At 42.2% G+C, this 22,474-nt stretch overlaps 1 protein-coding gene across 1 annotated transcript in view; it reads left to right on the top strand.

Moving 5' to 3' along the window:
• The window catches only part of B9D1 (B9 domain containing 1), a 440,314-nt gene that overhangs the window by 124,513 nt on the left and 293,327 nt on the right, over nt 1-22,474 (top strand). Inside the window, exon 4 of the mRNA XM_053695026.1 lies at nt 1,377-1,473. Within this exon, the coding sequence (XP_053551001.1) occupies nt 1,377-1,473 (97 nt within the window). The remainder of the gene's footprint in view (nt 1-1,376; nt 1,474-22,474) is intronic.

The raw sequence follows: 22,474 nt of genomic DNA, 5'->3' as shown, positions 1-22,474 counted from the left end.
TAAAGGGACAGATATCTGCTTTGTCTATTCTGTTGCACAAGCGTCTGGCAGATGTCCCAGACGTTCAGGCTTTTTGTCAGGCTTTAGTTAGAATTAAGCCTGTGTTTAAACCTGTTGCTCCGCCATGGAGTCTCAATTTAGTTCTTAAAGTTCTTCAGGGGGTTCTGTTTGAACCCATGCATTCCATAGATATTAAGCTTCTATCTTGGAAAGTTCTGTTTCTAGTTGCTATCTCTTCAGCTCGAAGAGTTTCTGAACTATCTGCATTACAATGTGACTCATTTTTGTGTACCAAACCTGGGTTCCTCCCTAAGGTTGTTTCTAACAGGAATATCAATCAGGAAATTGTTGTTCCTTCTCTGTGTCCTAATCCTTCTTCTAAGAAGAAACGTTTATTGCACAACTTGGACGTGGTTCGTGCCTTGAAGTTTTATTTGCAGGCAACCAAAGATTTTCGCCAATCATCTTCTTTGTTTGTTGTCTATGCTGGAAAGCGTAGAGGTCAAAAGGCTACGGCTACTTCTCTTTCCTTTTGGCTGAAAAGCATCATCCGTTTGGCTTATGAGACTGCTGGACAGCAGCCTCCTGAAAGAATTACAGCTCACTCCACTAGAGCGGTGGCTTCCACATGGGCTTTTCAAAATGATGCTTCTGTTGTACAAATTTGATACTTTTGCTTCTTCGGAGGCTATTTTTGGGAGAAAGGTTTTGCAAGCAGTGGTGCCTTCCGTTTAGGTTCCTGTCTTGTCCCTCCCTTCATCTGTGTCCTAAAGCTTTGGTATTGGTATCCCACAAGTTAGGATGAATCCGTGGACTCGGTACATCTTGCAAAAGAAAACAGAATTTATGCTTACCTGATAAATTTCTTTCTTTTGCGATGTACCGAGTCCACGGCCCGCCCTGTCTATTCAAGACAGATAGTATTTTTTATGTAAACTTCAGTCACCTCTGCACCTTATAGTTTATCCTTTTCTTCCTTGGCCTTCGGTCGAATGACTGGGGGGTGGAGTTAAGGGGGGAGCTATATAGACAGCTCTGCTGTGGTGCTCTCTTTGCTACTTCCTGTCAGGAAGGACAATATCCCACAAGTTAGGATGAATCCGTGGACTCGGTACATCGCAAAAGAAAGAAATTTATCAGGTAAGCATAAATTCTGTTTTTCTGAGATTGTGAATTTGGGGTTTTCATGAGCTGTAAGCCATAATCATCACAATTATGACAAATCATGGCTTGAACTATCTTGCTTTGCATGTAATGAGTCTATCTCATATATTAGTTTCATCTTTTATTATTATAATCTCTGTAAGTAGTAAAAAATATGTGTAGCTGGTTGCATTATGTAAACAAAATACATAAACTGCACTTCTTTGTTTTAGGGCCACAAATTGTAGTGAGTGTTTATGGCCCAGATGTGTTTGGAAATGATGTTGTGAGAGGATATGGAGCCGTTCATATGCCATTTACATCAGGAAGGTAAGTTAATCATCTAACTTATATCTAATGTAGCGATAAAAAATAACTAGTGATCAACAAAGTTAACTATAAAAAAAATGTGATATAAATAAAAAGGATATCGTGTATCAGCGATGTGGAAATTTCCCCAAATCACGGTATCTAAAAAATAAGAAAAGAACAAATTATGGTGCAGTATTGTGATAATTACAACAAGGTTAATACAATGTGTCAAATTTCTACTCGCATAAACTTGAGCTATCTTAAGCTAAAGTATCGTGCAATCCTGATTCACAAAACTGATTCACAAAGCTGTCAGGTTCAGCTCACTCAGTGATGGTGAAATCGAAATCTGTAATTGTGTCTTCACAAATAAAGAACAGGAATATACTGTGATACTGTGTATAACAGATGTAAATTTGATTAATTTGATATATACTCACACTTTTCAGGAGCTAAACATCAACTCCTGATATCGGCTATCAGGGAGGCCACACAAAAAAGCTAAGGTCCGGAACCACTATATAAACAATTTAAATTTTATTAAAAGTATAAAAACATACTATATGTAAAAAATGGATATCAGGACTTGAAGTCACTAAGTGCTACAAAGGATAAGTGTAACAACCGAAGTTGTATCCAAAGTCTCCAGAGAGAATGGTGGTGGATTGTTTTGAAACAAACAATGTATCCATTCAGTTACCACTTCGATATGGTGAAAAGTCCTTCACAGTGATGTCACTGTATCCACGTGCTACCCGACGTAAGTTTCGCCACGCCCCGTGGCTTTTTCAAGGGTGATGATCTAGCGGTTCGGTGATTTTTCTTTTAAGCAAGCAATATCCAATGGCAAACAGTGTTAGATTGTACTGAACATTTAAGGTGGTATCCCATTGTTCGTAAATTTATGTGAGTAGAAATTTGACACATTGTATTGACCTTGTTGCATTTATATCTAATGTAGAGCTAAGACAAAACATCTAACTTTCCCTCCTGGCTGAAATTCAAAAGTTTTTCTTTCCTCCATGAAAAATCACTTGATATAAATGTGCTATTTAAGGGACATGAAACTCAAAATTTCTTTAATGATTCAGATAGAAAACGCAATTTTAAACAAAGTTCAAATTTACTTCTATTCAATTTTCTTCTTTCTCTTGGTATCTTTTGTTTAAAAGCAGGGACTCAAGCTCAGGAGCGTGCATGTGTCTGGATCATTATTATTCACAAGAACTACTGGTGTAATGATAAATGCTGACAGTGTATGCTGTCGGCATTTATCTATGTGCAGCGGACATGATAGGCTACATTGTACCATGTCCGTCCGCACTATAATAAATAGACCCTCTGTCTAAATTACAAAAGAAAATATATGGGTTTCATATCACTGTAAGTGAATTTATGTATATTTGGAATAATTATTATTTTTTATTATTATTTATTGGAATATTATTGTCTATATAAATAATGATCCCATCTATGCGTATGTATGTTTGTATTTCCGGTTCCCTTCATGATCAATTTAAGTAGCTTCAATTTAAGTCGAAATTAAAGGGACACTAAACCCCACATTTTTCTTTCATGAATCAGATAGAGAATACAATTTTAAACAACATTCCAATTTTCTTCTTTTATCTAATTTACTTCATTTTTAAGATATCCTTTGTTGAAGAAATAGCAATGCACATGGGTAAGCCAATCACACGAGGCATCTATGTGCAGCCACCAATCAGCATCTACTGAGCCTATCTAGATATTCTTTTCAGCAATGGATATCAAGAGAATGAAGCAAATTAGATAATAGAAGTAAATTAGAAAGTTGTTTAAAATTGCATGCTCTTTCTTAATCATGAAAGAAAAAAATTGGGTTTCCATCTACCTTTAAACTTTAATGGTCTAGACCAGTGATGGATAATTACCTAGTACACGAGGGCCTCAGATCAATATTTCAAAAGCCTTAAGGTCTCTATATACATTTATAGCTATAAAACAAACAAATAATATATTTTTTATATATGTTCAGTGGCACAGGTGCAGATTTGGTTAAGGTTGAAGGGTGCCCTCTGTCTGTAGTTCACTCTCCAACTTTTGAGTTGTTGTCACCCCAAAGCACACATTTTTAGTTTTTCTTTTTCCTAGGACCACAAAAACTGTGGCAGAAGTTGATAGTTCAGCTTTTTTCGAAGGGCCGCAAAAACTAGTGACGTCTTCCAAGCGCCACGTCATCCTCAGGGAATTTAACCCCTTAATGACCACAATGCACCCTGTATGTCACTGGTCGTTAAGGGTTTTTTCAGGACATAATAGCACAAGTCTAGCAAGAACACGCTATTAATTCCCTCCCTCCAGCAGGCTTTGTGGAATAGAGCAGTCTCAACGCTGGTGGCAAGACCGCGCTATAAAACAATCAAGTCCCAAAAAAAGGCCAGCGACATACAGGGTACGTTGCTGGTCCTTAAGGGGTTAACTGGCGCTGGGTCTCGGCGTTTGCCGAATGCGGCCATAGAAAGCAAAACACATTACACAGTGTTTTGAGTATCAACAAAACAACCATTTAAGTTTTTTTTCCGAACACTTCAAATCCCTCTGTAAATCTACCCTGTCAATATTCTATTGGGCACCTGAGTATTTTGTTATTTTTATTCTCTTTGCACTCAGAAACTAGATGGAACTATTTAGTCCAATGTTCTTTTATCATAATGTCTAGCTGCCTGTTAATTTGCTAATGGACATAAATAAATTTGTGAAATACATGAGAAGACCGTCATATATATTTTTTTCTCTAATTATTGCAAAATACATCTGAAATGACTGAATCGTGATTATTTTCATAACAAGAATTTCTGGTTGCTTGCTAGATGATTATGTTTTGACCTTTTCAACTGTGATACCCAAATCTCACTATTTGAATGTTAGCACAAATTAAAAAAAATATCTACATTTCTTAAAATTTCTGCTTTTATTGACTGGTCTTTTAGAGCAGACATCCATTACAATTTATTATTTTATCTCGCAACTAAATATTATAAATGACATCACAAAATGCAAGGATATGTAAATGTTTTTGTCAAAATTGTGTCAGCCGTATGGAATCAGCCCAGAATTTAACCCAACTGCTAGCGTGAAAAGTAAAACACACGCTAGCACACTGAGGAATATCCAGGACGTGACCCACTCAGGAAACAAAATAAGCAGGATACAAGGTCTTCCCAAAAGAAATAGTAACTCTGTATATCTTCTTGAGAACTGTATTGACACACAGGATAACAGTAGAATTCTTTTAGTAAGTTTACCTTTTGGTAGATGAAAGGAAAAATGATAATAAAGTCTCTTTGCGCAGGTCTGTAAGTAAATAAATTATGATCCTTAAAGCAGGATTTCAACAAATAATAAGCGTCCCTTTAAGTAGGTTTGTATCCGGCAATTGATTAATTATCCTTAAAACAGGTTTGTAACAAATAAAGATAATGTCCCTTTAAGCAGGTTATCAGCAAACAAATGATAAATGTTCCTTTTTAGCAGGTTTGCAACAAAGAAAGATAATGTCCCTTTAAGCAGGTTATCAGCAAACAAATGATAAATGTTCCTTTTTAGCAGGTGTGCAACAAACAAAGATAATGTCCCTTTAAGCAGGTTATCAGCAAACAAATAATAAATGCTCCTTTTTAGCAGGTTTGCAAATATTGAGGCAAGCAAGGTCAGACAGACAGGAGTTAATAAATCCAGAGTTTGGGGGTTCTTAGAATTAGCAAGGTCAGACAGGCAATGGTAGTTTTCCAGAAGGCAGGTTGAGGGATTTAGAATAAACAGTGTCAGACAGGCAAAAACAGAGTACTCACTGAACCGCAGTCAGGTTTTACAAACTGACTCAGAGTAAGATCTCCCGCCGTGATTTAAAGGCTGGGAGAGGTCCGTGACATCAGAGGTAGTGTCAGAAAATGCGTCACGTTGCTAGGCAACGTGACGTAATGAAAACAGAAGAAATACGGAGCCGCGGCGAGACGGCGATGAACGGAGGGAATCGTGACAAATTATTTTTGTTAAAGAGTTTTGATCAAAACAGATATTATAAAATCGTACATCAGGGTAACTTGTGGTACACTAATAAGTAAGAAAGTGAAACGTACATTTTGTTTACAAAGATAATGATGTGCACAGGAATAATGAAATGATATATATCTGTAAGAAGATTGGATTATGGTTATCTGTCCGCCTCTGAAAAGGGGAACCTGGGGGAAAGTCAAATGAAGCAGAAATAGGTCAGAATATAATTTTACATAACTAGTGCATCAGTATAGCAGTCTGTAACTTTTCATGAAATTGTTATCAAGATAAATTATTATATACATGTTTATTAAAGGGACATTAAACACTAACACCTAGATAGCGAGTTTTGCATTAGAGGCTGTGCGGTGCTAACGAGCAGTTTATGCTCACCGCTCACTTACAGACAGCGCTGGTATTACAGGTTTTTAGAAACCAGACAAGAAGTGAGTGTTGAGCAAAACTTTGCATATTACCGCAGTCCAATACCAGCGCTGCTTACGTTAGCGGTGAGCTGGTGTAACGTGCTCGTGCACGATTTCCCCATAGGAATCAACGGGGAGAGCCGTCTGAAAAAAAGTCTAACACCTGCAAAAAAGCAGCGTAAAGATCCTTAACGCAGCCCCATTGATTCCTATGGAGAAATACATTTTATGTCTACACCTAACACCCTAACATGAACCCCGAGTCTAAACACCCCTAATCTTACACATTATTAACCCCTAATCTGCCGCCCGACATTGCCGACACCTACATTATAATTATTAACCCCTAATCTGCCGCTCCGGACACCGCCCCACCTACATTATACTTATGAACCCCTAATCTGCTGCCCCCAACATCGCAGAACCCTACATTATATTTATTAACCCCTACTCTGCCTTCCCCAATGTCGCCACCACCTACCTACACTTATTAACCCCTAATCTGCCGCCACCAACGTCGCCGCCACTATAATAAACATATTAACCCCTAAACCGCTGCACTCCTGCCTCGCAAACATTAGTTAAATATTATTAACCCCTAATCTGCCGGCCCTAACATCGCTGCCACCTACCTACATTTAATAACCCCTAATCTGCCGCCCCCAACGTCGCCACCACTATACTAAATGTATTAACCCCTAAACCTAAGTCTTACCCTAAACCTAACACCCCCTAACTTAAATATAATTAAAAGAAATCTAAATAAAAATTCCTATCATTAACTAAATAATTCCTATTTAAAACTAAATACTTACTGTGACAGACCCTTCTGTCAGGACTGAAGGAGTTAACTGTGTTTAGCTTTAAGAAACTATTTTCTAAACACAAGTTGCTGGCTCCAACCATAATTTAGTTAGTGATAAGAATTCCATTGTTTAATCACCCTCAGAGAGAAAACGCCTAAGTGATAAGAAGAGCCAAGAGTGTCTTGTGGTTGAAGTGTTTAAGTAAGGTAATTCTATTGTATCATGTCAAAGGGCTTGTTCCCTCCATGTAATGTACAACAGTCTTTCAACCCCCATCTGGGGGGGGGGGGGGCAGACCTGCATAAATAACTAGGCATAGCCTTTAATAAATGTCATTCTGTTTAAACCTGAAAACTGGCTGGTTTGTGAATTGCTGATTCCCTATGCAGGACGTTGTTCCCTGGTATTAACCCTTGGTATCCTGTTGATACCGTAACAATTGGTGGCAAGCGACGGAATGAACCTTATCGCCCAGAAGAGCAACTACACAAGCCAGTAACCTCAGGAAGAGGGGGATTATTACAATACTGACTAAGATGGAAAAGAGAAAAGTAAATTTTGCAGCTTTTAAAAACTTCCTGGAAACAGAAGGAGAGATTGATGGGTACCTTGCGGATTTTGAGAGGCAATGTGCACTACACAAGGTACCCGCAGAGGACTGGGTCACGATATTATCTGGAAAATTATCCGGCCGGGCCAGAGAGGCTTTTCGGGCCATTCCAGATGAGGAAGTCAGGGATTATAATACTGTAAAAGAGGCTCTGCTCTCCAGGTATGCGGTTACACCAGAGGCATACCGGAGGCGGTTCAGAGACACTGTTAAATTAGCTGGAGATTCCTACCTTGAGTGGGCATGTAAGGTGCACCGCACAGCAGCTCACTGGATAGCGGGGTGCCAAGCCATATCTGGGGAAGAGGTGCTGCAGCTATTCCTGTTGGAACATTGCTTCGACAAGTTACCTGCAGGAGTTCGAGAGTGGGTTCGGGACCGTAAACCCTCCACCCTGCAGGAAGCGGCTCGCTTGGCAGATGAGTATACGGATGCCCGCAAACTGGACACTGCTACCACTAAGCCCCCTGCTAGAGTGGAGTACAGACCCCCAGTCACCCCAGCAGCTGCCAGTTACCAAACCCCGGCGCACCGCTATACCACACGGCCTCCGGCCACGAACTACCCTCAGAGAGCCCTGTTCAATTTGCGGTGCTACTCACAACCTATTCGGTGCTTTAGATGTAAGCAACTAGGGCACAAAAGACCAGAGTGTCCCCTAAACGCAGCGAACCAAGTGCAGTCCTGGAGAAGACCCGCCGGTGGAATCCCACGTAATCCTCAGCCTGCGGCCCGCTACGTAGAGGCGCAAGAATGCTGGAGCATCCTACATGAGGCAGACCTTGTGCAAGCTGCCCACCGGAATAACCGGCAACTGGTTAAAGTGAATGGGAAGAAGGTCAGTGGTCTACGGGATACTGGTGCTACCATGACCTTGCTTCAAAAGAACTTGGTGTCTGAGAAACAGTACACTGGAGACACTGTGGCTGTGAGGGTAGCAGGGGGCGATGTGTTCAGCCTACCTGTTGCCAGGGTACATTTGGGAGTGGGCGCTAGACCTGTGAATGTGGGGGTCAAGAAGGACTTACCTGCTGATGTTCTTCTTGGAAATGACTTGGCCCCCCTTGTTTCTGCCTACGCTCCTATGGGTCCCGCTGATGTTAACCCTGTGACTACCCGTGCCCAGATCCGTGCAGCAGAGACTGACCCACCTGCTGCTAAGCCCCAGGACGCTGAGCTCAGTAAATCTCTATCCGCTATTGATATGTGGAGGTCCCGTTACAATGCGCTGATGAAGGAGAAGAGGAGCGCAGAGGAAAAAGCACGTTTAGAACGTGAATCTCTGCTAGACAAGCTGCACCGACAGACTGCAGAAAACACCAGCTTGAGAGTGGGACATGAAACCTTAAAGACAAACTTAGCGACACTTGAGGAGAAGCTGACGCTGGCTCATAGTGAGGTGCAGCAACTCAAGGGCACCCTATGTCAGTATGAAGGGATTGTGGATACCTATAAAGAGCAGGTACAGAAAACTCGTAAAGAAGCTGATGGGATTTTGAAGGACTGCTTGGCCCTAGTCTGGGCACTGAGGAAGTTGAACCCTTGTTTGTATGGACAGGAATTCTCTCTCATAACGGGAATACAGATGGATTGTCCTGGCAAACTGACATGCCTACCACCTCCTAGTCCGGTCATCCCCAGGTTGACCCGCAAAAGGGTCAAGCCGGGTCTGCCGGAGTGTTCCACAAGGGGGGAGCTATGTGACAGACCCTTCTGTAAGGACTGAAGGAGTTAACTGTGTTTAGCTTTAAGAAACTATTTTCTAAACACAAGTTGCTGGCTCCAACCATAATTTAGTTAGTGATAAGAATTCCATTGTTTAATCACCCTCAGAGAGAAAACGCCTAAGTGATAAGAAGAGCCAAGAGTGTCTTGTGGTTGAAGTGTTTAAGTAAGGTAATTCTATTGTATCATGTCAAAGGGCTTGTTCCCTCCATGTAATGTACAACAGTCTTTCAACCCCCATCTGGGGGGGGGGGGCAGACCTGCATAAATAACTAGGCATAGCCTTTAATAAATGTCATTCTGTTTAAACCTGAAAACTGGCTGGTTTGTGAATTGCTGATTCCCTATGCAGGACGTTGTTCCCTGGTATTAACCCTTGGTATCCTGTTGGTACCGTAACACTTACCTATAAAATAAACCCTAAGCTAGCTACAATATAACTAATAGTTACATTGTAGCTATCTTAGGATTTATTTTTATTTTACAGGCAAGTCTGTACTGTATTTATTTTAACTAGGTAGAATAGTTATTAAATGGTTATTAACTATTTAATAACTTCCTAGCTAAAATAAATACAAAGTTACCGGTAAAATAAAACCTAACCTAAGTTACAATTACACCTAACACTACACTATAATTAAATTATTTCCCTAAATTAAATACAATTAAATAAAATTATCTAAAGTACAAAAACAAATAAACACAAAATTACAGAAAATAATAAACAAATTACAAGATTTTTAAACTAATTACACCTAATCTAATCACCCCACCAAAAAAAAAATAAAAGCCCTACCCTACACTAAATTACAAATAGCCCTTAAAAGGGCCTTTTGCGGGCCATTGCCTCAAAGTAATGAGCTCTTTTACCTGTAAAAAAAAATTACAAATCCCCCCCCAACATTAAAACCCACCATCCACACAACCAACCCTACTCTAAAACCCACCCAATACCCCCTTAAAAAAACCTAACACTAACCCCTTGAAGATCACCTTACCGGGAGAAGTCTTCATCCAACCAGGCCAAAGTCCTCAATGAAGCTGGGAGAAGTCTTTGCTTAATTTCTAACATCAATGCTACCCCTTGGATAGAAAACCAGGGTTGGTTACTCTGTTTTGTCTTTTTTTACAGGTCCCTGTCAGAGATTGGTGAAATTGTCACACCTTAGAAGCTGTTCCTGCCCTACAGCCGGTTTCCACAGGTAAGTGCTACCCTCCTTAACACCCTTGAGGTTAATTCCTCTGGATTTTATATTTGGACATTTATATCTCTCTATGAGAGATTTTTGTTTAGGGCAGCATACCAGGGCACTGTAACGGCTGAGGAGATGGCACTTAAGGGGTTAATTTTCATTCCCTTTTTATTATGAGGCGGATCTGTGAGGGGACACATCTTTATTATTGAAGGCACAAATGGGTATTTTTCAATAAATATCATGAGGTGTTTGAGTGTGTGGTTTTAGGGCTTAACCGCTCAACGGACATTTTATTTTGTTCTTTTTTTAAGCCGGTAGTGTATCTCCCATGCTTTTCTGATGGTGCATTTTTGACTGATGCGGTCACATGACCGTTCTCCGCTCTTCCGATTCAACTTTACTTCCGATCGGAGAGTGGAGACTTTAAAAACAATTTTTGTTTTTGCATTTATTAGCGAGTCATGTTCATCATTCGCCTTTTCTGTGGGAATCACTCTGGTCACTGGTGTGGTAAGCCCTCAGCAGAGGCTGAGGTTATAGAGGTGATACAAATTTAGTGAATTTATTTAAACAATTCTTTGCATATAAAAATGTTGTTGTTTATTTTTTGTTAAAGGTACAGAACACTGTTTTTTTATTTTGAAGTTCTGAGTTTATTGTTATTTGATATTGGGAACCAGTTCTTAGTTATGGACTCTGATACTAATCTATCAGTGTCTTTCAACAAATTCTTGTTCTGCTTGGAGGCACAAATCATTCCTCCTATACAGTTTTGTTCCACATGCTTAAAGGATAAAGTTGCCCTTTCTTAGCCATATCTCTCTCAGGATAATGTTGTCCATACCATGCCTCATTTTTCTCCTCAAACGTCCCAAGCTTTAGCAGTTTCACATGCAGTACCCTGCGGTTCCTCTCAACAAGTTCCTGGGGGTAATTTTGTTGCGCAAATAACTCCTGCGGCTTTATTAGCATTTCCTATGGGTAGTAAGAGAAAAAGGAAATCTAAGAACATATCTCATACTAAGAGTTCTTACTCCGCTAAGTCTGCGTTAGTCAGCCTCTCTGTTATTGGAAGATCATTCCTCAGTGGCTTCTGAGGGCAAGATTTTTGATTCTGAGACTGCGATGGCTAGTACAGCAGATCCAGAGGAGGTTAATTTTAGATTTAAGCTGGAACACCTCCAATTGCTCTTGAAGGAGGTCCTTGCTACTTTGGAGGACTCCGACTCTACTGTTGCTGAGACTCCTAAGTATAACGAGCTTAACAGAGTGTTTGATGTCAAGCCTTCATCTGTAGAGGTATTTCCAGTTCCAGATCGTATGTCAGAAATTATAGCTCAGGAATGGGAAAAGCCAGGCATTCCCTTTTCTCCATCCCCTGTTTTCAAGAAAATATTTCCTGTTGCTGACTCTGTATGTGACTCGTGGCGCACCGTACCTAAGGTAGAGGGTGCTATATCTACTCTTGCCAAAATAACTACTATCCCTCTTGAGGATGGCTCTTCTTTCAAGGACCCCATGGATAAGAAGCTGGAAGTCTACTTAAAAAAGATGCACATTCATCAGGGTTTACAATGGCAACCAGTTGCAAGTATTGCTACGGTTGCAGGTGCAGCATCTTATTGGTGAGATTCCTTGTCTGACCTTATTTCAGAGGAGACTACTGTAGAGGAGATCCAAGATAGGACCAAGACTCTAAAGCTGGCTAATACTTTATCTGTGATGCCAGCATGCAAGTTGTTAGGCTGGGAGCCAATATTTCTAGCCTTAGGGTTCTTGCCCGCAGAGCTCTGTGGTTAAAATCTTGGTCTGCAGATGTAACATCCAAATCCAAACTTCTATCTTTACCCTTTAAGGGCAAGACTTTATTTGTTTCTGGTCTGTCGGAGATCATTTCCGAAATTAGTGGTGGAAAGGGATATTTCCTACCTCAAGACAAGACGGCTAGACCTAAGGGTCGCCAGAATTCTAATTTTCGTTCCTTTCATAACTTCAAGGGACAAAAGTCTTCCTCTTCCAAACCGTAGCAATCCAAGACTTCATGGAGGTCCAGTCAGCCTTGGAATAAGTGGAAGAAAGCCAAGAAACCTTCCTCTGAGTCTAAGTCAACATGAAGGGGCTGCCCCCAATCCAGTCTTGGATCAAGTAGGGAGCAGACTTTCCTTTTTTAGGCAGGCTTGGATCCGCGATGTCCCAGATCCTTGGGCTGTTGAAGTAGAATCCTAGGGATACAGGATAGGGTTCAAGTCTTGTCCCACAAGGGGCAGATTTATCCTGTCAAGGTTATCTGCAAAACAGGTGAAGAGAGAGGCCTTCTTGAATTACGTAAAAGACCTATCTTCTCTGGGAGTGATTGTCACAGTTCCTGTTGCTGAGCAGGGTCAAGGATTTTACTCAAACCTTTTTGTGGTTCCCAAGAAGGAGGGAATTTTCCGACCCATATTGGATCTCAAGTGTCTCAGCAAGTTTCTCAAGGTTCCATCATTCAAAATGGAGACTATACGCTCCATTCTTCCCCTAATTCAAGAGGGTCAGTTCATGTCTACCATAGATCTGAAGGACGCGTATCTTCATGTCCCTATTCACAGGGAACATCACCAATTCCTGCGGTTGACTTTTCAGACAAACACTTCCAAATTGGGGCTCTTCCTTTCTCTTACATTGGTGTATCCGGTCCACGGCTTCATCCTTACTTGTGGGATATTCTCAATCCCTACAGGAAGTGGCAAAGAGATCACACAGCAGAGCTGTCCATATAGCTCCCCTCAGGCTCCGCCCCTCCAGTCATTCTCTTTGCCGCTCTAACAAGTAGCATCTCCACGGGAGGGTAAAGAGTTTGTGGTGTTAGATTTGTAGTTTTTATTTCTTCTATCAAAAGTCTGTTATTTTAAAATAGTGCCGGATTGTACTATTTACTCTGAAGCAGAAAGTGATGAAGATTTCTGCTGAGAGGAATATAATTTTAGCACCAGTAACTAAAATCCATTGCTGTTCCCACGCAGGACTGTTGAATACCGGAGAACTTCAGATCATTAAGATCGGATGTTTATTTGATGGTTATTTGATGTTTTAGTAATAAAGTGTGCACTTTTATTATTTAAAGACACAGAGTAACGTTTTTGTCAAAAAATATTTTTTATTGCATTGTAGTGCTGTCTAAGTCTGTCAAACATGTCTGAGCCTTCAGATAGCCTTTGTTCTGTATGTTTAAAGGCCATGGCGGTACCCCTATTAAATTTATGTTTGAAGTGTGCTATAGCGTCCAAACAGCTTAAGGACCATACAGTAATGCTTAAAAATGTAGCCCAAGATGATTCTTTAGCTGAAGGTAGTGAGGATAGTACACTATCCTCTCCTTCTGTGTCAGCACCAGCTATGCCCGCGCAACCGATGCCCAGTACCTCTAGCGCATCGATTCCTATTACTTTGCAACAGTTAGCTGCAGTAATGGATAATTCTCTCGCAGCATTTTTATCCAAACTGCCAGCATTTCCGAGGAAGCGCGATAGCTCAGTTTTAAATACAGAAAATGAGCAATCAGAAGCAGCGGATAATTTATCTGTAGTGCCCTCACAACAATCTGACTTGGCGGTGAGGGAGGGCCTGTCTGAGGGAGAAATATCTGACACAGGAAAAGTTTCTCAACAGGCAGAGCCAGATACTATAGCATTTAAATTTAAGCTAGAACACCTCCGCGCCCTGCTTAAAGAGGTCCTGGCTACGCTAGATGATTGTGACCCCTTGGTGGTCCCAGAAAAATTGTGTAAAATGGACAAATTCTTAGAGGTCCCGGTACACACTGACGCGTTTCCGATACCTAAGAGGGTGTCGGATATCGTGTCTAGGGAGTGGGAGAGACCAGGTGTACCTTTTGTCCCCCCCCCCTATATTTAAGAAAATGTTCCCCATTGTCGACCCCAGAATGGACGCGTGGCGGACGGTCCCTAAGGTAGAAGGGGCAGTTTCTACACTAGCTAAGCGCACGACTATACCAATAGAAGATAGTTGAGCTTTCAAAGATCCTATGGATAAAAAATTAGACGGTTTGCTTAAGAAAATTTTTGTTCAACAAGGTTTTCTTTTTCAACCAATTTCTTGCATTATTCCTGTAACCACTGCTGCGGCTTTTTGGTTTGAGGAACTAGAAAACTCGCTCCAGAAGGAGACTTCTTATGATGAGGTCATGGACAGAATCCACGCCTTGAAGTTGGCTAATTCTTTCATCACAGATGCCGCTTTTCAGTTAGCTAAATTAGCGGCAAAAAATTCTGGTTTTGCAATCGTGGAGCGCAGAGCGCTTTGGCTAAAATCTTGGGCCTCGCTTCCATTGAGTCGTTAAAAATGGAGCCGTAAGCTACCGAAGCGGCCGACAGCTAAAAGTAATTTACGGCTGCATTTTAGTACCAGGTTTCCATTGAAAAGATTAGCGTGTTGCACGCAGTCGCTCTTTTCGTGTAGCTGTAACTTAACGTTGTGTTAAACGCTTCCATCTGACGTCGGATTTCTTGAAAATCAATTAGTTGCTAAGGTAACCCGACCTTACGCTATAGAATTTACGTTTAACGTCCGTGCTTCTTACCTGTGATCGCCTCTCAAGAAAAATAAAAAAACACTTATCCATATTTTTAATAATCAAATACTATTTTCTAATATAATTATATTTAACACTTCATAAATATAAGTAATATTTATTGCTGCCCTAGGCATAGGTCTAGTTTGCATTCTGTAGATATGTTGTTGCATATATTATTATATTTAAATATATACTGATATTTCTATTAGAATATAAGTTCAACTATTTCTATACATGAGACAACAATAAATATTACTTATAACAATTTATTTCTACATTAAAACACTTGCATTATTTGCAAGTTTTATAATTTCAATAGAAATAGGTCTCAAAAAGCACAATTTTCCTCTTTTACACCTAGTTGAGCTGGGGGTAATATTTCTCAATGTATCGACAGCCTCCGACAATGTATTAACGGTTAGCGCTTTCATTGGAAACCTGGTATAATTTATCGATTAAGGGCTTCTATTACTTTCTATGGGACGCGAAGATCTTTTCGGCAGCCGAAGTCCGGCTGCCGATATTGAGGTATAACGCGCCATTGGAAACAGTCGATAAACGATATTGCTTCCGACAGCATATTTATCGGTTTGCGAGTGCACGCAAACTGAATTACGACTCAATGGAAGCGAGGCCTTGGTCGGCAGACGTGTTGTCCAAAACAAAATTGCTTAATATTCCTTTCAAGGGTAAGACCCTATTCGGGTTCGAGTTGAAAGAAATTATTTCAGATATCACTGGGGGAAAGGGCCATGCCCTTCCACAAGATAGACCTTTCAAAGCTAAAAATAAGTCTAATTTTCGTTCCTTTCGCAATTTCAGGAACGGAACTGCTTCTACCTCTACAGCCACTAGGCAAGAGGGTAACGCTTCCCAGCCCAAACCAGCATGGAAACCATTGCAAGGCTGGAACAAGGGTAAACAGGCCAAGAAGCCTGCTGCTGCTACCAAGACAGCATGAAAGGGTAGCCCCCGATCCGGGACCGGATCTAGTAGGGGGCAGACTTTCTCTCTTTGCTCAGGCTTGGGCAACAGATGTTCCGGATCCCTGGGCGCTAGAAATTGTCACTCAGGGGTATTTTCTGGAGTTCAAGGACCTTCCTCCAAGGGGAAGGTTCCACATGTGTCGCTTATCTTTAGACCAGATAAAGAAACAGGCATTCTTACGTTGCGTAGAAGACCTTCTAAAAATGGGAGTGATACACCCAGTTCCAACAGCAGAACAATGACTGGGTTTTTACTCAAACCTGTTTGTAGTTCCCAAAAAGGAAGGAACTTTCAGGCCAATCCTGGACTTAAAAATCCTAAACAAATTCCTCAGAGTTCCATCATTCAAAATGGAAACCATTCGGACAATTTTACCAATGATCCAGGAGGGTCAATATATGACTACCGTGGACTTAAACTATGCGTACCTGCATATTCCTATCCACAAAGATCACCATCAGTTCCTGAGGTTCGCCTTTCTGGTCAAGCATTACCAATTCGTGGCCCTTCCCTTCGGATTGGCCACTGCTCCCAGAATTTTCACAAAGGTGCTAGGTTCCCTTCTAGCGGTGCTAAGACCAAGGGGCATTGCAGTAGCACCTTACCTAGACAACATCTTAATACAAGCGTTGTCCTTTCACAAAGCAAAGGCTCATACAGACATTGTTCTAGCCTTTCTAAGGTCTCACGGGTGGAAGGTGAACATAGAAAAGAGTTCTCTGTCCCCGTTCACAAGGGTTCCCTTCCTGGGAACAATAATAGACTTGGTAGAAATGAAAATCTTTATAACGGAGGTCAGGAAGTTAAAACTTTTGAACACTTGTCGAGTTCTTCATGCCATTCCTCAACCCTCCGTGGCTCAGTGCATGGAGGTAATAGGACTAATGGTTGCAGCAATGGACTTGGTCCCTTTTGCTCGAATTCATTTAAGACCACTGCAACTGTGCATGCTCAAACAGTGGAATGGGGATTATGCAGATTTGTCTCCCCAGATACAAATGGACCAGAAAACCAGAGACTCACTCCTCTGGTGGTTGTCTCAGGATCACCTGTCTCAGGGAATGAGTATCCGCAGACCGGAGTGGATCATTGTCACGACCGACGCCAGCCTCTTAGGCTGGGGTGCGGTCTGGGGCTCCCTGAAAGCTCAGGGTCTATGGTTTCGGGAAGAATCTCTTCTCCCGATAAACATTTTGGAATTGAGAGCGATATTCAATGCGCTCCAGGCCTGGCCTCAGCTAGCGGAGGTCAAATTCATCAGATTTCAGTCGGACAACATCACGACTGTAGCGTACATCAATCATCAGGGAGGAACAAAGAGTTCCCTGGTGATGAGGGAAGTATCCAAGATCATCAAATGGGCAGAGGATCACTCCTGCCACCTATCCGCAATTTACATCCCAGGGGTGGACAACTGGGAGGCGGATTATCTGAGTCGTCAGACTTTCCATCCGGGGGAGTGGGAACTCCACCCGGAGGTTTTTGCCCAGTTAACCCAACTATGGGGCTTTCCAGATCTAGATCTGATGGCGTCACGCCAGAACTCAAAAGTTCCGCGTTACGGGTCCAGGTCCAGGGATCCCAAGGCGACATTGGTAGATGCCTTAGTGGCGCCTTGGTCGTTCAGTCTAGCTTATGTCTTTCCACTGTTTCCTCTTCTCCCTCGGCTAGTTGCCAGGATCAAACAGGAGAAGGCTTCGGTAATTCTGATAGCTCCTGTGTGGCCGCGCAGGACTTGATATGCAGACCTGGTGGATATGTCATCGGCTCCACCATGGAAGCTACCTTTGAGGCAGGACCTTCTAATCCAAGGTCCATTCAAGCATCCAAACCTAGTTTCTCTGCAACTGACTGCTTGGAGATTGAAGGCTTAATTCTAGCTAAGCGTGGGTTCTCTGAATTAGTTATAGATACTCTGATCCAGGCTAGAAAGCCTGTTACCAGGAAAATTTACCATAAGATATGGCGGAAATATCTTTGTTGGTGTGAATCCAAGGGTTACTCGTGGAGTAAGATTAGGATTCCAAGGATACTGTCTTTTCTCCAAGAAGGATTGGAGAAAGGGTTGGCAGCTAGTTCTCTAAAGGGACAGATATCTGCTCTGTCTGTTCTGTTGCATAAGCGTCTGGCAGCCGTACCAGATGTTCAGGCGTTTGTACAGGCCTTAGTCAGAATCAAGCCTGTCTACAGACCTGTGGCTCCTCCATGGAGTCTAAATTTAGTTCTTTCAGTTCTTCAAGGGGTTCCGTTTGAACCTCTACATTCCATAGATATTAAGTTATTATCTTGGAAAGTTTTGTTTCTCTTGTTAAGTGTATCCAGTCCACGGATCATCCATTACTTATGGGATATTCTCCTTCCCAACAGGAAGTTGCAAGAGGATCACCCACAGCAGAGCTGCTACATAGCTCCTCCCCTAACTGCCATACACAGTCATTCTCTTGCAACCCTCAACAAAGATGGAGGTCGTAAGAGGAGAGTGGTGTTTTATACTTAGTTTATTTCTTCAATCAAAAGTTTGTTATTTTTAAATGGTACCGGAGTGTCCTGTTTATCTCAGGCAGTATTTAGAAGAAGAATCTGCCTGCATTTTCTATGATCTTAGCAGAAGTAACTAAGATCCATGGCTGTTCTCACATATTCTGAGGAGTGAGGTAACTTCAGAGAGGGAATGGCGTGCAGGTTTTCCTGCAATAAGGTATGTGCAGTTAATATTTTTCTAGGGATGGAATTTGCTAGAAAAGGCTGCTTATACCGGATTAATGTAAGTAAAGCCTTAAATGCAGTGATAGCTACTGGTATCAGGCTTATTAATAGAGATGCATACTCTTATAAAAATGTAATATAAAACGTTTGCTGGCATGTTAATCGTTTTTATATATGTTTGGTGACAAAACTTATTGGGGCCTAGTTTTTTTCCACATGGCTGGTTTGATTTCTGCCTAGAGACAGTTTCCTGAAGCTTTCCACTGTTGCAATATGAGTGGGAAGGGCCTATTTTAGTGCTTTTCTGTGCAGATAAAAATACTGACAGAGACATTCAGCTTCCCTCTGCATGATACAGGACATCTCTGAAGGGCTCAAAAGGCTTCAAAGTCGTGTTTGAGGAGGGTAACAATCACAGTAGACTGTGGCAGTTGTTGTGACTGTGTTTAAAAAACGTTTTTGTCATGTATTATTCTGTTTTTGTTATTAAGGGGTTAATCATCCATTTGCAAGTGGGTGCAATGCTCTGCTGACTTGTTACATACACTGTAAAAATTTTGTTAGTGTAACTGCCTTTTTTCACTGTTATTTCAAATTTTGTCAAAATTTGTTTCTCTTAAAGGCACAGTAACGTTTTTTATATTGCTTGTTAACTTGCTTTAAAGTGTTTTCCAAGCTTGCTAGTCTCATTGCTAGTCTGTACAAACATGTCTGAAACAGAGGATACTTGTTCATTATGTTTAAAAGCCATGGTGGAGCCCCATAGGAGAATGTGTACTAAATGTATTGATTTCACCTTAAACAGTAAAGATCAGTCTTTATCTATAAAAGAATTGTCACCAGAGGGGTCTGTCGAGGGGGAAGTTATGCCGACTAACTCTCCCCACGTGTCGGACCTTTTGCCTCCCGCTCAAGGGACGCATGCTAATATGGCGCCAAGTACATCAGGGACGCCCATAGCGATTACTTTGCAGGACATGGCTGCAATCATGAATAATACCCTTTCAGAGGTATTATCCAGATTGCCTGAATTGAGAGGCAAGCGCGATAGCTCTGGGGTTAGATGAGATACAGAGCACATAGATGCTGTAAGAGCCATGTCTGATACTGCGTCACAATATGCAGAACCTGAGGACGGAGAGCTTCAGTCTGTGGGTGACGTCTCTGATTCGGGGAGACCTGATTCAGAGATTTCTAATTTTAAATTTAAGCTTGAAAACCTCCGTGTATTGCTTGGGGAGGTATTAGCTGCTCTGAATGACTGTGACACAATTGCAGTGCCAGAGAAATTGTGTAGGCTGGATAAATACTATGCAGTGCCGGTGAGTACTGATGTTTTTCCAATACCTAAAAGGCTTACAGAAATTATTAGTAAGGAGTGGGATAGGCCCGGTGTGCCCTTTTCCCCACCTCCTATATTTAGAAAAATGTTTCCAATAGATGCCACTACACGGGACTTATGGCAGACTGTCCCTAAGGTGGAGGGAGCAGTTTCTACTTTAGCAAAGCGTACCACTATCCCGGTTGAGGACAGTTGTGCTTTTTCAGATCCAATGGATAAAAAATTAGAGGGTTACCTTAAGAAAATGTTTATTCAACAAGGTTTTATTTTACAGCCCCTTGCATGCATTGCGCCTCTCACTGCTGCGGCGACATTCTGGTTTGAGGCCCTGGAAGAGGCCATCCATACAGCTCCATTGACTGAAATTGTTGACAAGCTTAGAACTCTTAAGCTAGCTAACTCATTTGTTTCTGATGCCATTGTTCATTTGACTAAACTAACGGCTAAGAATTCCGGATTCGCCATCCAGGCGCGTAGGGCGCTATGGCTCAAATCCTGGTCAGCTGATGTGACTTCAAAGTCTAAATTACTCAACATTCCTTTCAAGGGGCAGACCTTATTCAGCCTGGTTTGAAAGAAATTATTGCTAACATTACTGGAGGTAAGGGTCATACCCTTCCTCAGGACAGGGCCAAATCAAAGGCCAAACAGTCTAATTTTCGTGCCTTTCGAAATTCCAAGGCAGGTGCAGCATCAACTTCCTCCGCTTCAAGACAAGAGGGAAATTTTGCTCAATCTAAGCAGGCCTGGAAACCTAACCAGTCCTTGAACAAAGGCAAGCAGGCCAGAAAGCCTGCTGCTGCCTCTAAGACAGCATGAAGGAACAGCCCCCTATCCGGCGACGGATCTAGGATTTAGTAGGGGGCAGACTTTTTCTCTTCGCCCAGGCGTGGGCAAGAGATGTTCAGGATCCCTGGCCGTTGGATATCATATCTCAGGGATATCTTCTGGACTACAAAGCTTCCCCTCCACAAGGGAGATTTCATCTTTCAAGGTTATCTGCAAATCAGATAAAGAAAGAGGCATTCCTACACTGTGTGCAAGACCTCCTAGTAATGGGAGTGATCCATCCAGTTCCGCGGACGGAACAAGGACAGGGTTTTTATTCAAATCTGTTTGTGGTTCCCAAAAAAGAGGGAACCTTCAGACCAATTTTGGATCTAAAGATCTTAAACAAATTCCTCAGAGTTCCATCTTTCAAAATGGAAACTATTCCTACCCATGATCCAAGAGGGTCAGTACATGACCACAGTGGACTTAAAGGATGCCTATCTTCACATACCGATTCACAAAGATCATCATCGGGTCCTAAGGTTTGCCTTTCTAGACAGGCATTACCAATTTGTAGCTCTTCCCTTCGGGTTGGCTACAGCCCCGAGAATCATTACGAAGGTTCTGGGCTCACTTCTGGCGGTTCTAAGACCGCGAGGCATAGCGGTGGCTCCGTATCTAGACGACATCCTGATACAGGCGTCAAGCTTTCAAATTGCCAAGTCTCATACAGAGATAGTTCTGGCATTTCTGAGATCGCACGGGTGGAAAGTGAACAAGGAAAAGAGTTCTCTATCCCCACTAACAAGAGTCTCCTTCTTAGGGACTCTTATAGATTCTGTAGAGATGAAAATTTACCTGACGGAGTCCAGGTTATCAAAGCTTCTAAATGCTTGCCGTATTCTTCATTCCATTCCGCGCCCTTCGGTGGCTCAGTGTATGGAGGTGATCGGCTTAATGGTAGCGGCAATGAACATAGTGCCATTTGCGCGCCTACATCTCAGACCGCTGCAATTATGCATGCTAAGTCAGTGGAATGGGGATTACACAGATTTGTCCCCTCTGCTAAATCTGGATCAAGAGACCAGAGATTCTCTTCTCTGGTGGTTGTCTCGGGTCCACCTGTCCGAGGGTATGACCTTTCGCAGGCCAGATTGGACAATTGTAACAACAGATGCCAGCCTTCTAGGTTGGGGTGCAGTCTGGAACTCCCTGAAGGCACAGGGATCGTGGACTCAGGAGGAGAAACTCCTTCCGATAACTATTCTGGAGTTAAGAGCAATATTCAATGCTCTTCTGGCTTGGCCTCAGTTAGCAACACAGAGGTTCATCAGATTTCAGTCGGACAATATCACGACTGTGGCTTACATCAACCATCAAGGGGGAACCAGGAGTTCCCTAGCGATGTTAGAAGTCTCAAAAATAATTCGCTGGGCAGAGACTCACTCTTGCCACCTGTCAGCAATCCATATCCCAGGCGTGGAGAACTGGGAGGCGGATTTTCTAAGTCGTCAGACTTTTCACCCGGGGGAGTGGGAACTCCATCCGGAGGTGTTTGCTCAATTGATTCATTGTTGGGGCAAACCAGAGTTGGATCTCATGGCGTCTCGCCAGAACGCCAAGCTTCCTTGTTACGGATCCAGGTCCAGGGACCCAGAAGCGACGCTGATAGATGCTCTAGCAGCGCCTTGGTTCTTCAACCTGGCTTATGTGTTTCCACCGTTTCCTCTGCTCCCTCGACTGATTGCCAAAATCAATCAGGAGAGAGCATCGGTGATTCTATTAGCGCATGCGTGGCCACGCAGGACCTGGTATGCAGACCTAGTGGACATGTCATCCT

Source organism: Bombina bombina, chromosome 11, assembly GCF_027579735.1.
Source record: "Bombina bombina isolate aBomBom1 chromosome 11, aBomBom1.pri, whole genome shotgun sequence".
Lineage (NCBI taxonomy): Eukaryota > Metazoa > Chordata > Amphibia > Anura > Bombinatoridae > Bombina > Bombina bombina.
Note: the sequence above shows the minus strand (reverse complement) of the source record. Positions and strands in the feature narration are given on the sequence as shown.